At 44.7% G+C, this 13455-nt stretch overlaps 1 protein-coding gene across 2 annotated transcripts; it reads left to right on the top strand.

Annotated features, from left to right (window-relative positions):
- Window positions 1-1835: 1835 nt before the first annotated feature.
- prkar1aa (protein kinase, cAMP-dependent, regulatory, type I, alpha (tissue specific extinguisher 1) a) lies at window positions 1836-12668 on the top strand. Of its 2 annotated transcripts, none has more exons than XM_084438195.1 (11): window positions 1836-1914; window positions 2922-3109; window positions 3373-3540; window positions 5731-5822; window positions 5977-6038; window positions 6148-6194; window positions 6331-6489; window positions 6651-6711; window positions 7025-7146; window positions 7395-7476; window positions 8007-12668. In XM_084438195.1, the coding sequence occupies exons 2-11, from the start codon at window positions 2936-2938 to the stop codon at window positions 8177-8179; spliced, it is 1140 nt and encodes a 379-aa protein (XP_084294321.1). In that variant the 5' UTR covers window positions 1836-1914; window positions 2922-2935; the 3' UTR covers window positions 8180-12668. The 2 variants fall into 2 exon arrangements, with proteins under 2 accessions (XP_084294321.1, XP_084294320.1); XM_084438194.1 differs by having other exon boundaries at window positions 3373-3579.
- Window positions 12669-13455: the final 787 nt, after the last annotated feature.

Below are 13455 nucleotides of genomic sequence, written 5' to 3'. Positions count from 1 at the left end.
GTCTGAACAGGGAGGCTGCTGGAATGCGACCGGGAGAGAAGCGTCTTGTCAGGGATCGTCTGAGAATCTACTGCAGCGAGATCAGGGAAGAGGGAGGGAGAGAGAAGGGTGGGTTCGCTTGTTGAGTCTATCAGTGGTGGGAAAAACAGAGGGGGACAAATTACCAGGTAGATTTAACTCTGAACATACAGTAGGCAAAATGGAAACACAGTGATTTATTCTTGTACAGGGTGCTGTATTCCCTGACTGATATGATAAGAACATGATATATACCATGAACTTTTATCCCTGAAAGGAAAATCAACCAGAGTATTGCTCTCTTGCTTGCTTTAACATGCTTATTTGGTCATTGCGTAGGTCTGTGAGTCAAGCAATGAGCTGGAAAAAACAATGGCTCTTTATCAGTCTTGGTGATTGCTGTGTAAACATGTTTAATTGCTACGTGTCAATCTTACAAGGTTATTTTAGCTTGTTTTTAATGTCGACACAGTTCTAACCGAGAGACAACATTTTCTTAAAACGTTTTTGGAATGTGGTTTAAAGTACAAAGGCCTATAGCTTTCCTCTGGGAATGACCAGGAAGTTATAGCAGACCTTCAATAGCCTGCTCCTCGGGACGCAATGCAGGAGGGTTTCTTTCTCGATTTTAACTAATGTTCCGACTGACCCAATGCATTCCATAGATTTCAGACACCTCAGTTCCACAGCTTTGCCTATGACACACCTTAAATCTCAATGCCCTTGGGGCATGGTATTTCTGAAATGGATCCCAATATCTTTTGTGCCCATGGAACAGAGACAGGAACTATGCAGGGAACAAGCTCCTTAACAATGTCGAAAGACCAGAGCTCTGGGACAAGGAAAGAACACACTCCATTATCTGGAGTGGCATGCCAGCACAAGAAACCCAATGCAAAACCTAATCTGTTTTCCTCTGGCTGACTGGCATAATATGATGTACAACCTCTGTAGGAGCATGGGAGTGCTGGTGTCGCTTACCTGGTCTGTCGGGTGTTGGGTTGCTGCCTGGTGGGAGCTTGCTGGTTGTTGCAGGGCTGTATTCGTGGACTCTGGGCAGTCGACACGAATGAAGCAGTGCGTTGGAGGACTGTTGAAGAAACTGAATTATAGGGAGGGGAGGAGAGAGAGAGGGGAGGGGGGGGGTTGGAGGGTGGGTGTGTCTGTGTGCACAGCCATTGAGCAAGCACCTGAGCAAGCTTGCATTCTTTGGGATGACTGGTTACTCCGATGCACCTGATTTAGAATAACTATGAAACAAATTAATGTTCAAATACTTGCATGCTAGTTTGAAAACAATATGATAATTCATATCAAAGACAAAGACATTTAATTACAAAAAGCTAAGCACTTCACACATTTAAATTCAAGAAATCAGAACAGTATACTAGCCTAGGTCTACAGCTGAGAGTTTGAGACACTAGACGCTGCCCAGTTCATGTCTGTCATTTGTTAAATATTTTGTGGACTCTTGGAAGAAAAGAGATAACCAACAAACAAACAAACAATACCAGATTGAAACAATATCCTCTATTCTTCACGTTTTGATGGGAGTGCCAAATGCAGCCATACAATAGAAGAGGATACATTTAAGCTACATTTGGATGGAATAACATATGGGTGCAGAAAACAATACATCTCTGTTGCAGCCTACTTCACAGAGAACTTCACAGCGCCACAAAAACAAAGCCTGCCCCTTTAAGGTAGTTATGGTGACGTATGGCCAGAACGTGGCCAGCTGATGTCGATGGCAGCTTGTGATTGGTCCAAACTTGCTTCCGATAGGGCAGCCCGCAGCCGTCCAAGCATCCAAGGAGAAAAAAATCAGGGACGAAGAAGAAGAGCTGTCAGTCAGAAAGAACCTGCCCTGAAATAAGAGTTTATCCATCGGTACAGGTAAATATTTTATCTTCTTATCCGTCTTAACAGTTGCATGTGATTTTATGGAACTGCATGGTGGAGAGGGAGGCCACATTAGCAGCAGAATCTCACGGTCTAGCCGTTTGTTATGATAATGCTAGTTGGCTAGCTAAGCTAACGTAGCAGTGTAACTGGGCTAAGCTAGTTTTCAAGATGGCTGTTTCCGAAGACCTCTGCGGAATTTACGGGTGGTGCAATGCACACATCGAGTTATTTTCGAGCTCCTTGAATTAAGTTGATTTGTTGGCGGTAATGAATCATCAAAACAACACCTCTCACTGCTCCTTTGCGGATGTTTGGCAGGTTCGTGTCACTGAACGGAGAGACTAGACAGACATGCTATCTAAGCTAACGTTATCTAGCTAGCCATGTCTAAGTTAGCTGAACAACTTGCCCCCCGGCCAGGGATACACTGGATACACTTTAATGTATTACCTATTGTCTACTCTTTTTTTTTATATGGGGCGGCTTTGGCTCAGGAGGTAGCGGGTCGTCCAATGATCATAGGGGTCGATGGTTCGAATCCCAGCTCCTACCTTGCATGTTCACTTGCCGATCGAAGTCTTTGGGCAAAACACTGAACCCCAAATTGCTCCCAAGGAGCAGGCTAGTGGATGAGGGGCCACTGTAAAGCGCTTTGGATAAAAGCACTATATAAGTCCATTTAACACATTTTTCGTATATAACTTTGTATCTTGTATTTAGATATACAACACATGATTTCTTTTCTATATATTTTAAACCTCTATATTGCTTAGTGTGTGCATAATCTAGGAGCTAACAGAAGAACATTTCATTACTCATACCTGTATGGTGTAGTATGTGACAAATAAACTTGACGTAACTTTTCTTCCTCAAAGTCTCACTCTGTTGCTGTATCATACTGCTTTGCCTTTGACTCTCTCTCTCTATTTATCTCTCACATACACACACACTCTCTCACTCACACACACACTCTCTCTCATGCCTCCTGGTCTCCCCAGGTCTCCAGGTCAGGATGGCGTCGGGCAGCAGTAGTAGTGAGGAGGAGCGCAGCCTGAGGGAGTGTGAGCTGTACGTGCAGAAACACAACATCCAGCAGCTGCTCAAGGACTGCATCGTCCAGCTGTGCACCTCCAGGCCTGAGCGGCCTATGGCCTTCCTCCGGGAGCACTTTGAGAGGCTGGAGAAGGTGGGTGCTTCTGGTCTGGCCTACACACACTCTCTCTGGCCTATACTACCCGAAATCAGGTGTTTCTTGAAGTCGACAGTGTTCATTTCCACTAAAGAAGGATCCGTATGTACGTTCTGGCTGTGGAGGCCCTGAGATACGAGTATGAGGACAAAAGGTGAAAAGGTGTTCTTCAGTCATGGATATCTGGCGATGGCTCAGTTAACACATAGCATTTTACTCCATTCAGATATTCTTGATCTTTTTCCCGCCCCCCCCACCAGGAGGAGGCCAAGCAGATGCTGATCCAGCAGAAGTCGGGCTCTCGCTCGGACTCGCGGGAGGACGAGGTGTCGCCCCCCATGAACCCTGTGGTGAAGGGGCGCCGGCGCCGTGGCGCCATCAGTGCTGAGGTGTACACCGAGGAGGACGCCGCCTCCTATGTCAGAAAGGTCAGGGGTCAGCCCTCAGCCAATCACACCACGCTACAGGTGCCCCATATAAATGTTACTTCCTTTACTTGGTCTTTTTAGTTGAGGATGACTAGAATAATGGACTAATGACTGTTATACAGTAGGACCCCACTTATCCGAACCCAATGGGACCGAAGGTCGTTCGTATCTCTGAAATGTCCGGGTGACTGAAACATATGTTAAAATGCACCAAATTCCATAAGTGGTATACTTGTTTCATTTAGACTCATAATAGACTGATAAATACCCTTAATTACTTGTGAAAATGCATCAGAATTGCAATCAAATAGCCAACTAAACTCATACAGCCTAGCCTATAATAGACCTACAGTAGCCTAGAATAAAATAAACGATTTTCCACTTGAGTGCATGCTTTGATGAAATACAGTACTTTATTCTCAAATGAGGCTTACGCTGCATCAATAGGCTACTGTATTCGCAGAACAAAATGGTATAGCCTAAAAACAACCCAACATTAGAACAATTAGAGCAAACGATAATAAATAAATAAATGAAATGACAGACAAGTTTGTCGTGACTTAGGCTTAGGCTTAGGCTATTGCAGCCTAAACAACCGATGTAGGCTAATGTGGCCTAGGCTGTAGGCTATTATTTAACAAATACAGTAGGTCTAGTAGGCTAATCTACATGCTTACAACACGTCTGTGTTCCTGAAGTCCATTAACTGGGAACGAAAAATGACTCGATACTCCTCTGCTTCAGGTTGCTGACGCGCTTTCTGGCTACCAAGGAATGCAGCTCTCGCGCAGCAGACTCGTTTGCGTTTTGCGCTCAACATTAAAGTAACAAATAAATTAAACGTGACAGTAGGCTACAGCCTACAAGCAACATGTAGGTCTACATACAGTTCTGTTTTTATTCACAATAGGATACAGTACGTGTTTATTATGACAGATTTAAATGTAAGTAGGCCTACAGTACTGTAATGAAAATCCCACCAGTAACCGGATAGCAGGCTCAAAAAAACGTTTTTTAAGCCTGTCCGGTAGACCAGGAGGTTCGGATCTCTGAAGTTCGGATGAGTGGGGTCCTACTGTACTGTGAATTTGAACTGCTATAATGATATAGGCGTATTGCTTTTGAATTGATGTTGGTAGAAGAGTTCATGAATGATTTGTACTGATATGTCCTTTTTCTGTTTTAATGTTGCATGCCACCAGCTACACACCAATTAGTTGTTTTATTTTCATATTATTCATTATAACATGGCATATCATTAGCATAACATAAAGAATAGCCTCAGAAACTGATTTCAGTCACAGGAACTAACTTTGTATCCTTCTATGTGATGATCTTGTCAATCAAAGCAATTTTGTAATAGTATATTAGGGGTGTGACAATATATTATAAAAACTGTCTCACGATATTAAAAAGACAGGAACTTTGTAAAGGAACTTTGTGTTTCCAGAAAAGTGCTATATGAATTTGATGTATTATTATTATTACAGGACTGGCTGCAAATGAGCCACTATCACCTACTAACTCGCACCTTGTCCGTTCAAACAAAGCACTGAAAAAGACAAGAGAATGCAGATCAGTGCTTGTATTTGATCAATTATGTCTTGATATCACAAGTTATAAAACATTACAAAATTGAACTATAGGGCAAACAACAGCATTGCTTTGCATTTTGTCTTTCGAATAAAAGACAATTTTTACAGTCATATATTCATCATTCAAGTTTTGTAAAAACAATAGTTATAATATCGTATCAATATCATTAACCCAATATTGTGCATCGTATCGTGAGCTGAGTGTATCATCACACCCCTATAGAATATTATAATGCATATGGAGACCATGGAGCAGGTCAAATATAGAATATTATAATGCATATGAAGATCATGGAGCAGGTTAGATATCGAATAGTATAATGCATATGAAGATCATGGAGCAGGTTAGATATCGAATAGTATAATGCATATGAAGATCATGGAGCAGGTCAAATATAGAGTATTATAATGCATATGAAGATCATGGAGCTGGTCAAATATAGAGTATTATAATGCATATGAAGGCATGAAGCTGGTCAAATAGAGAGTATTATAATGCATATGAAGGCCATGAAGCTGGTCAAATATAGAGTATTATAATGCATATGAAGGCCACCTAGCAGGTCATTGTCTAACTGCCCAGCTCTCTCCTCAGGTCATTCCTAAGGACTATAAAACCATGGCAGCTTTGGCCAAGGCCATTGAGAAGAATGTTCTTTTTGCTCACCTGGACGACAACGAGAGGAGGTAACAACAGCTCCGTACGGTAGCTGGTTAATCATACTTATTCAGCTCCGTACGGTAGCTGGTTAATCATACTTATTCAGCTCTGTACGGCCGCTAGTTAATCATACTTACTCAGTGTTTTCATTGAACTAATAGCCGTTGTCCTCCTCTCCAGCGACATATTCGACGCCATGTTCTCTGTCACTTACATGGCCGGAGAGACCGTCATCCAGCAAGGTCTGCCCCTTTCCTCTATGCATCTCATCTGTGGTTGTTTCTCTTATGTGGACCTCACAGTGTTTTAATACAACTTATGATGGTTTGTTTTTCTCCCTGCCTCCTCCAGGTGATGAAGGTGACAACTTCTACGTCATTGACCAAGGGGAGATGGATGTAAGTTGTCTGGCACCTGTTTTGGCATTGAATATCACTTTTGTTTCTTGGGCTCTGATCTTGCTCTGTCTCTTTTTCTCTCGCCCCCCCCCCCCCCCTCGCTTACCCCCTGTCTTCTGCCCCCCCCCCTTCTCAGGTGTATGTGAACAGTGAGTGGGTGACCAACATCGGGGAGGGGGGCAGCTTCGGAGAGCTAGCCCTGATCTACGGGACCCCCAGGGCGGCCACGGTCCGGGCCAAGACCAACGTCAAGCTGTGGGGCATCGACAGAGACAGCTACAGGAGAATACTCATGGTGAGACTCCACTGGTGTTGACATTGTCACTTGAGTTTTTTCAGTTCCTATCTTCACCTCTGTTCATTGTCTGAGCCCCCCCCCCCAAAAGAAAAACTGATGTTGATGTTATTTGATTTCTAACTTGGCTCATCTCTCTCTTTTACGTGTGTGTTTTTCAGGGAAGCACGCTGAGAAAGAGGAAGATGTATGAGGAATTCCTCAGCAAGGTGTCCATCTTAGGTGAGGAGGAGTCGCTGGAGAGTTTCTGCTTTGTTTGGCCACTAGCTCAACAAACCCCAGTTATCAAACTGTTCCTGAAGACGGAGGGTTGCTCGTGACGTTTGTCTACCAAAGCAGGATGCAACACAAAGATTTGGCTCGGTGTTTGGCGCTGGCGTGTAACTGCGTTTGCCCCCTGCTGGTTGTGGTGTGTAACTGCATTTGCCCCCTGCTGGTTGTGGTGTGTAACTGCGTTTGCCCCCTGCTGGTTGTGGTGTGTAACTGCGCCTGCCCCCTGCTGGCTGTGGTGTGTAACTGCTCCTGTCCTCTGCAGAGTCCCTGGACAAGTGGGAGAGGCTGACGGTGGCTGACGCTCTGGAGACAGTGCAGTTTGAGGACGGTCAGAAGATCGTGGTTCAGGGAGAACCAGGCGACGAGTTCTTCATCATCCTTGAGGTAGAATTAATAATCACCTCACCACAGATTATTATTGTCTGAAATGTATGAAATTCTGAAAGTTCAGGTCAAATGAAATTGTCCAAGGGCAGCAGTAACAATTTTGACATCCCCTCTGGCCATAGTTTATCGTTATCCCCCCCCAAAAGATGTCTGGGATTTGTAGTTCATGGAGTCTATTGTTCTTGTGTGTGTGTGTGTGTGTAGGATTCAGTTGCTCACAGAGTCTGTTGTGTGTATGTGTGTAGGGTTCAGCAGCGGTTCTTCAGAGACGGTCAGAGAACGAGGAGTTTGTGGAAGTGGGCAGACTCGGGCCCTCCGACTACTTTGGTGAGCTTGGACAGTCCAAGTACTGATATTTTCTATTTGATGATATTGTCGCTGTCGGGTGAAAACCACTTAACTTGAAAACTGAGACTACCCTTTACAACCTCAGAACACCTCCCAGCACTGAGACCAATTGAACATATTCAAACAGCTCATCATAGGTTTTATGTAAAAAGCAAACACACAAAAAAACATAGAAATTGGAATGTTCTTTTCAACAATCTGAAAACTTTTTTTCCACGCCATTTTGGAGGTAGGTGGTTTTCACCCTTAGATCTTTCTGCAATGGCAATAAATATATATGTAGCTGCTAAATCAGTCAATTCATTAAATATACACAGTATCAGTCAAAAGTTTGGAGACACTTTCTAATTCAACTGAGAAAGTGTGTCCAAACTTTTGACTGGTACTGTATGTAGCTGCTAAATCAGTCAATTCATTTTTGTTGAAACTTTCAACTTAGAGTTGTACCCTAAACCTGGTGTCCTGGGATGTTTCGTGTTAAATGTTTGACGGTCATGGCGGCTGTTCAGGTGAGATCGCCCTGCTGATGAACCGGCCGCGCGCCGCCACCGTGGTCTCCCGCGGCCCGCTGAAGTGCGTCAAGCTGGATCGCCCGCGCTTCGAACGCGTGCTGGGGCCCTGCTCCGACATCCTGAAGAGAAACATCCAGCAGTACAACAGCTTCGTGTCCCTCTCCGTCTGAGTCTCTCCCCCTGCCCCCCTCCGGCAGGGCACACCAATGCAAATCTGCTTTATTTTTTTATTTTTTACTTTGAATGCATTTATCCACACCCAGGTGCCCACTTAAGATCACTTATATGATATGTTGCGATGTCTGTTACTTTCCTCTTGATTTGTTTCTTGTTGTGAATCCTTTGGCACTTGTACGATAGCCAGGATTTGTTTTTGCTGAATATTTTTTGTTTTGTTTTATGTTAAAGGGAGGACAGTTTGATATGTTCCTCTTAAAATTCCAGGGGGACACTGCATGGGTGGGGCTAAACAAAGAAAGATCATATTGAGCGAGGTTGTACAGTCTACAGGAAGAGTACTCAGTTTGACGACTCCGGTACAGTCTCAATCCTACACTGAGATGGACATGGGCAAAGGTGCGCTCAATTTCGGGCTAAATTTCAGTGTCGTCTCGGTAAGATTCAGAAGTCTCGGCATTCGCTGCTGCGGCCACAGACCTGTCTCAAAATGGACGACGCTGTGGAAGTGATGTTGCATAAAAATGTTTGCTCTGTCGGGTACCCGCTTAATGTTTTGAATCAATACGCCAAAGGCTTGTCCATGTTGTGCGTTTTTGCTGTACATGTCTAACGGGTTTCTCTTCTTTTTCCAAGGGTACTTAGTAGAAGTTAGAGACACCATTCTCACCATTGTGACATAAAGTTCTCTTTCGTTATAGTTGCACATATACAGCTTATATATATACATATATAAATATATATTAGGAGTAAATGACCATAACCATATTTTTTGCACAGTTTGTGATATATAAATATATATATTGAAGAAAGACAACAGTTTCTATGCGCCTGCTAGTCAGATTGCCTTTTTTTTGTGTCTTCTTTCATGTTAGGCTTGTAGACTTTGTAACCCAAACCTTAACCCCAGGCTTGTAGATTCTGTCTTTGTATTTTTACTAATCTAGTCTATAATGGACAAATTCCAGCATTTCTATTTCATTGTCACGTAGAGGACTCGTTTCTGAAGAATGGTTTTCTGCTGAACTTTGACCTGAAATTTAGGAGTGCACAGTTAACGCCAGCCACAACCAAGCTAGTGCCAAACTGACACTGAGCCTGAGGTGGAATTTTGAGGTTTCACCGTGGGTCCAGGGGTGTGGTCTCACCGTGGGTCCAGGGGTGTGGTCTCACCATGGGTCCAGGGGTGTGGTCTCACCGTGGGTCCAGGGGTGTGGTCTCACCATGGGTCCAGGGGTGTGGTCTCACCATGGGTCCAGAGGTGAGGTCTCACCATGGGTCCAGAGGTGAGGTCTCACCATGGGTCCAGAGGTGTGAAGTCACCATGGGTCCAGGGGTGTGGTCTCACCATGGGTCCAGAGGTGAGGTCTCACCATGGGTCCAGAGGTGTGAAGTCACCATGGGTCCAGGGGTGTGGTCTCACCGTGGGTCCAGAGGTGTGGTCTCACCATGGGTCCAGAGGTGTGGTCTCACCGTGGGTCCAGAGGTGTGGTCTCACCGTGGGTCCAGGGGTGTGGTCTCACCATGGGTCCAGAGGTGTGGTCTCACCGTGGGTCCAGAGGTGTGGTCTCACTGTGGGTCCAGGGGTGTGGTCTCACCATGGTTTCAGGGGTGTGGCCTCACCGTGGGTCCAGGGGTGTGGTCTCACCATGGGTCCAGAGGTGTGGTCTCACCGTGGATCCAGGGGTGTGGTCTCACCGTGGGTCCAGGGGTGTGAAGTCACCATGGGTCCAGGGGTGTGGTCTCACCGTGGGTCCAGGGGTGTGGTCTCACCGTGGGTCCAGAGGTGTGGTCTCACCGTGGGTCCAGGGGTGTGGTCTCACCGTGGGTCCAGAGGTGTGGTCTCACCGTGGGTCCAGGGGTGTGGTCTCACCGTGGGTCCAGGGGTGTGGTGTCACCGTGGGTCCAGGGGTGTGGTGTCACCGTGGGTCCAGGGGTGTGGTCTCACCGTGGTTCCTGGGGTGCCGAAAAGATGTCAGGTCTTGGTTTCTCTGTGCAGGAGAGCTTGCGAAGGGAAGCTTTGTGTACTAATTGCAGTATTACTAATTGCATTACAACGTAATACATTTGCAATGATGGCTGTGATCTGAGCTGTGGTAAAAGGCTTGGATAGGATGAGAGAGAGGCTTGGATAGGGAGAGGGAAAGAGAGAGAGAATCCTTTGTGTGTACTTTCTCCAGACCCTGGCTGTAATGGACATGCTGGTCCTCAACAGGAACTGGACGTCCCAGAGTGGACAGTCACTTCCTCGGACAGTGTCCAGACAGACCCAGGCTTTCTTCCCCCTGGGCGCTCTGTGTGAGTGAGAGTGTGTGCATGAAAGACCTTCAACGTCAGTAGCAGTGTTGATGTGCTCGTGTTCAGTTTTCCGGTAACAGCTTGGCCTCTTCACTGACAGAGAGGATATCTGACTAGAACCTCAGAGGGTCAGATAGATCAGTCTTCTAAATAACCTCCAGTATTTTAGCCAGACATCCACACCATGTTACCGTTGATTCTGTCTAATATGACTCTTAGCACCACATACCCCTGTTCTGAGAAAAGTAAAGCTATCCTTGTTTGAAGAACTAAATGAAAATGAATACCCATTCCTCCAACGTTAGGCATCTAGTGCCATTCAGCAATGTCAACATGCAGTCTAGGCTAGTTGGTTTATGAACTGACATGATGGTGGTTTGTTTCATACCCATCCGTTGAGCTTGATTGTTATATTCTATTATCTTATTGGCTTCTATTGCTTTTCCACATACGTCAGCGTGGTTGAAGACAGCCCCATGGCTGGGACATGTGTAGGTCACTCACTGCCCCATGGCTGGGACATGTGTAGGTCACTCACTGCCACATGGCTGGGACATGTGTAGGTCACTCACTGCACCCCTGTGGCATTCCTGATGGACAGCAGGTCACCCTGAACAAGTTGCAGCTCAAGGCAATCGGCCACTTTTAATAAGCTGTACGAATGCAGTGAACTTTGTCTTGTTACTGGCTTTGAGAAGTGCCTCCATTTCACTCTCTCTCTCAGAATTAGAACCAAGACTTATTTATTTGGTATGTGTGTTGCTTTTTGCCTCTGTTTCTTTTTATTTCAGCCATATGGTTTAACTACCTGGACATTTGTCATGGATGAATATGTGTACAGTAGGCTCACATTGAAAAAAATGAGTTATTCTCTTTAACCTATGGTGTCTAAAATGGTACCTGTATTTTTGATTTCATTTCTTCATACAGAGATACTACAACACTGATTTTGGCAGAAGATTTCTCACTCTGTGAAATAGTCCTCTAAAGGGGGATTTTAATTGCAGTTAAGTTGGTTTGCCCACACATTGCTGAACTGTAGATTCTAGAGACCTTCCGGCTTGTTTTGGATTTGGAGGGAACATCCGTTGCCTTGTTAGAGGAGTGGTCAGGCAGCGTGTCTTGTTGGTGATGGGCTGATGGGAAAGCGGATTGGCTCCAGCAGCAGCGCTCCTCATCAGGAGAGATGTGCTGTATGTAACCGAAGGATCGTCTTACAAATCATGGAGGCTCTAGGGATGTTAATAGATTATCACTCTACGACATTTTCACAGAGACGATTCAGATATTTTGGGAAATATTGTGAAACAATGCCCTTTGCTTGGCTGCGTTCACCCAGTTCTTTTCCTCTGGGCATACCAATACATCGTGTTCAGATATTGAGTGTACCACCCATGTGTTTCATGTATTTAGTGGCTTGTCTTTCATCCAGTGTTTTATCTTGCTAGTCAATCTATGGTCCTATTGAATGCATTTCTAGCAGTATTCAACTAGCTAGTCAGTGAGGTGTTTTCAAACGTATCAAACGTTACAATCACTGCCATAGCTTTTCCTGTGTGTGTGTCTGTGTGCGTGAGAGTGTGCGAGAGCGAGAGTGTGTGAGAGAGAGCGTGTGTGTGTGTGAGAGAGAGCGTGTGTGTGCGAGAGCGAGAGTGTGAGAGAGAGCGTGTGTGTGTGCGTGAGAGAGTGTGTGTGTGAGAGAGTGTGTGTGTGAGGGAGTGTGTGTGTGAGGGAGTGTGTGTGAGGGAGTGTGTGTGAGAGAGTGTGTGTGAGAGAGAGTGTGTGTGAGAGAGTGTGTGTGTGAGAGAGTGTGTGTGAGAGAGAGTGTGTGTGAGAGAGAGTGTGTGTGAGAGAGAGAGTGTGTGAGAGAGAGAGTGTGTGAGAGAGAGAGTGTGTGTAAGTGACCCAGACTGGTTGTCATAGTCTGGTTCGGTACCAATTCACATCCTAAATGTCTGCTGTCATTTTGTTTGCCTTACATATGGTAATCAGGGCTAGGAGTGAGACTCTTCCAGCTCTCAGCATTTGTAAAAGGAAAGCCTACAGTCGCCCTAGAGCTGTGGCACAGCCAGAGGACCAGTTTTCTATTAGCGTTGTTATTATCCTTATTACTACTTCTGTACAAGGTTTGATTTGACTGGTTGTGCTCAAAGTTATAATCCTTTTTGGTATAGGTTGTCCTAATCGCAGGTCAAGCAATAAAAAGATAAATTCTTACAAGGAGTGAAATCGTGTTCATTGTGTGTCGTGGAATTTACCACTGCACGCATCTACATTTTGACATCAGGTACCCAAGAGTGAGATTAATCAATAAAGTTTGAACATACAACAAACTGTCCGTCCTTAACTAAGACATTTAATAGAAGGTTGAAACCAGCGGTAACTTAATGTGCTCTTCCTAATGATGGCAGCAAAAGTCCCAAACATTCAGAGAATACAGACATTATTATACTGTACATGTTTATCATAACTAGGTGGTGCTGATTAGCTATGCTCCTAAACTAGGAAAGAAGGACCAAATATGGTCCTCCAAGCTAGGCCAAATGAGCAGAGTCAAGCAGATAAGTCATTTATTCATACCAGTCTATCCAGCTGGTGCATACCTAAGCTCAACACTGACAAGATGGCTTGGGCATAAGGCCTACAGTAGACAAGTCAATGGTTGACCTTAAACAATTATCCCTGTATACATAGTACATTTCCCTCGATAAAAATCACACAGTAAAATGGTTTAGTCAGTTACAATAATGATCATTATTACTTTTTACTATATCATTATATAATTATGTTAATACGGCATTAGCATTGTTGCTGTTATTATATAATATAATATATTATTATTATTATTATTGGTGATCAGCTATGAGGTCTAAATTTACCATCACGTGTGCGTGCCTGCATGTGTGTGTGTGTGGGGGGGGGGGTAGGTTCTGTTCTCTGTTGTTTGAAAACTGGTTATTCAATTTAACCC

The sequence above is a fragment of the Borostomias antarcticus genome, assembly GCF_949987555.1.
Source record: "Borostomias antarcticus genome assembly, chromosome: 5".
Lineage (NCBI taxonomy): Eukaryota > Metazoa > Chordata > Actinopteri > Stomiiformes > Stomiidae > Borostomias > Borostomias antarcticus.
Note: the sequence above shows the minus strand (reverse complement) of the source record. Positions and strands in the feature narration are given on the sequence as shown.

What these genes read in the sequence shown, in the direction of transcription:
- prkar1aa (XM_084438194.1), top strand. Translation starts at nt 2,936, where the DNA reads ATGGCGTCGGGCAGCAGTAGTAGTGAGGAGGAGCGCAGCCTGAGGGAG. An exon ending in ACTTTGAGAGGCTGGAGAAG is followed by an intron (nt 3,110 to 3,372) that starts GTGGGTGCTTCT and finishes CCCCCCCACCAG; the next exon opens with GAGGAGGCCAAGCAGATGCT. An exon ending in AGTTCTTCATCATCCTTGAG is followed by an intron (nt 7,147 to 7,394) that starts GTAGAATTAATA and finishes GTATGTGTGTAG; the next exon opens with GGTTCAGCAGCGGTTCTTCA.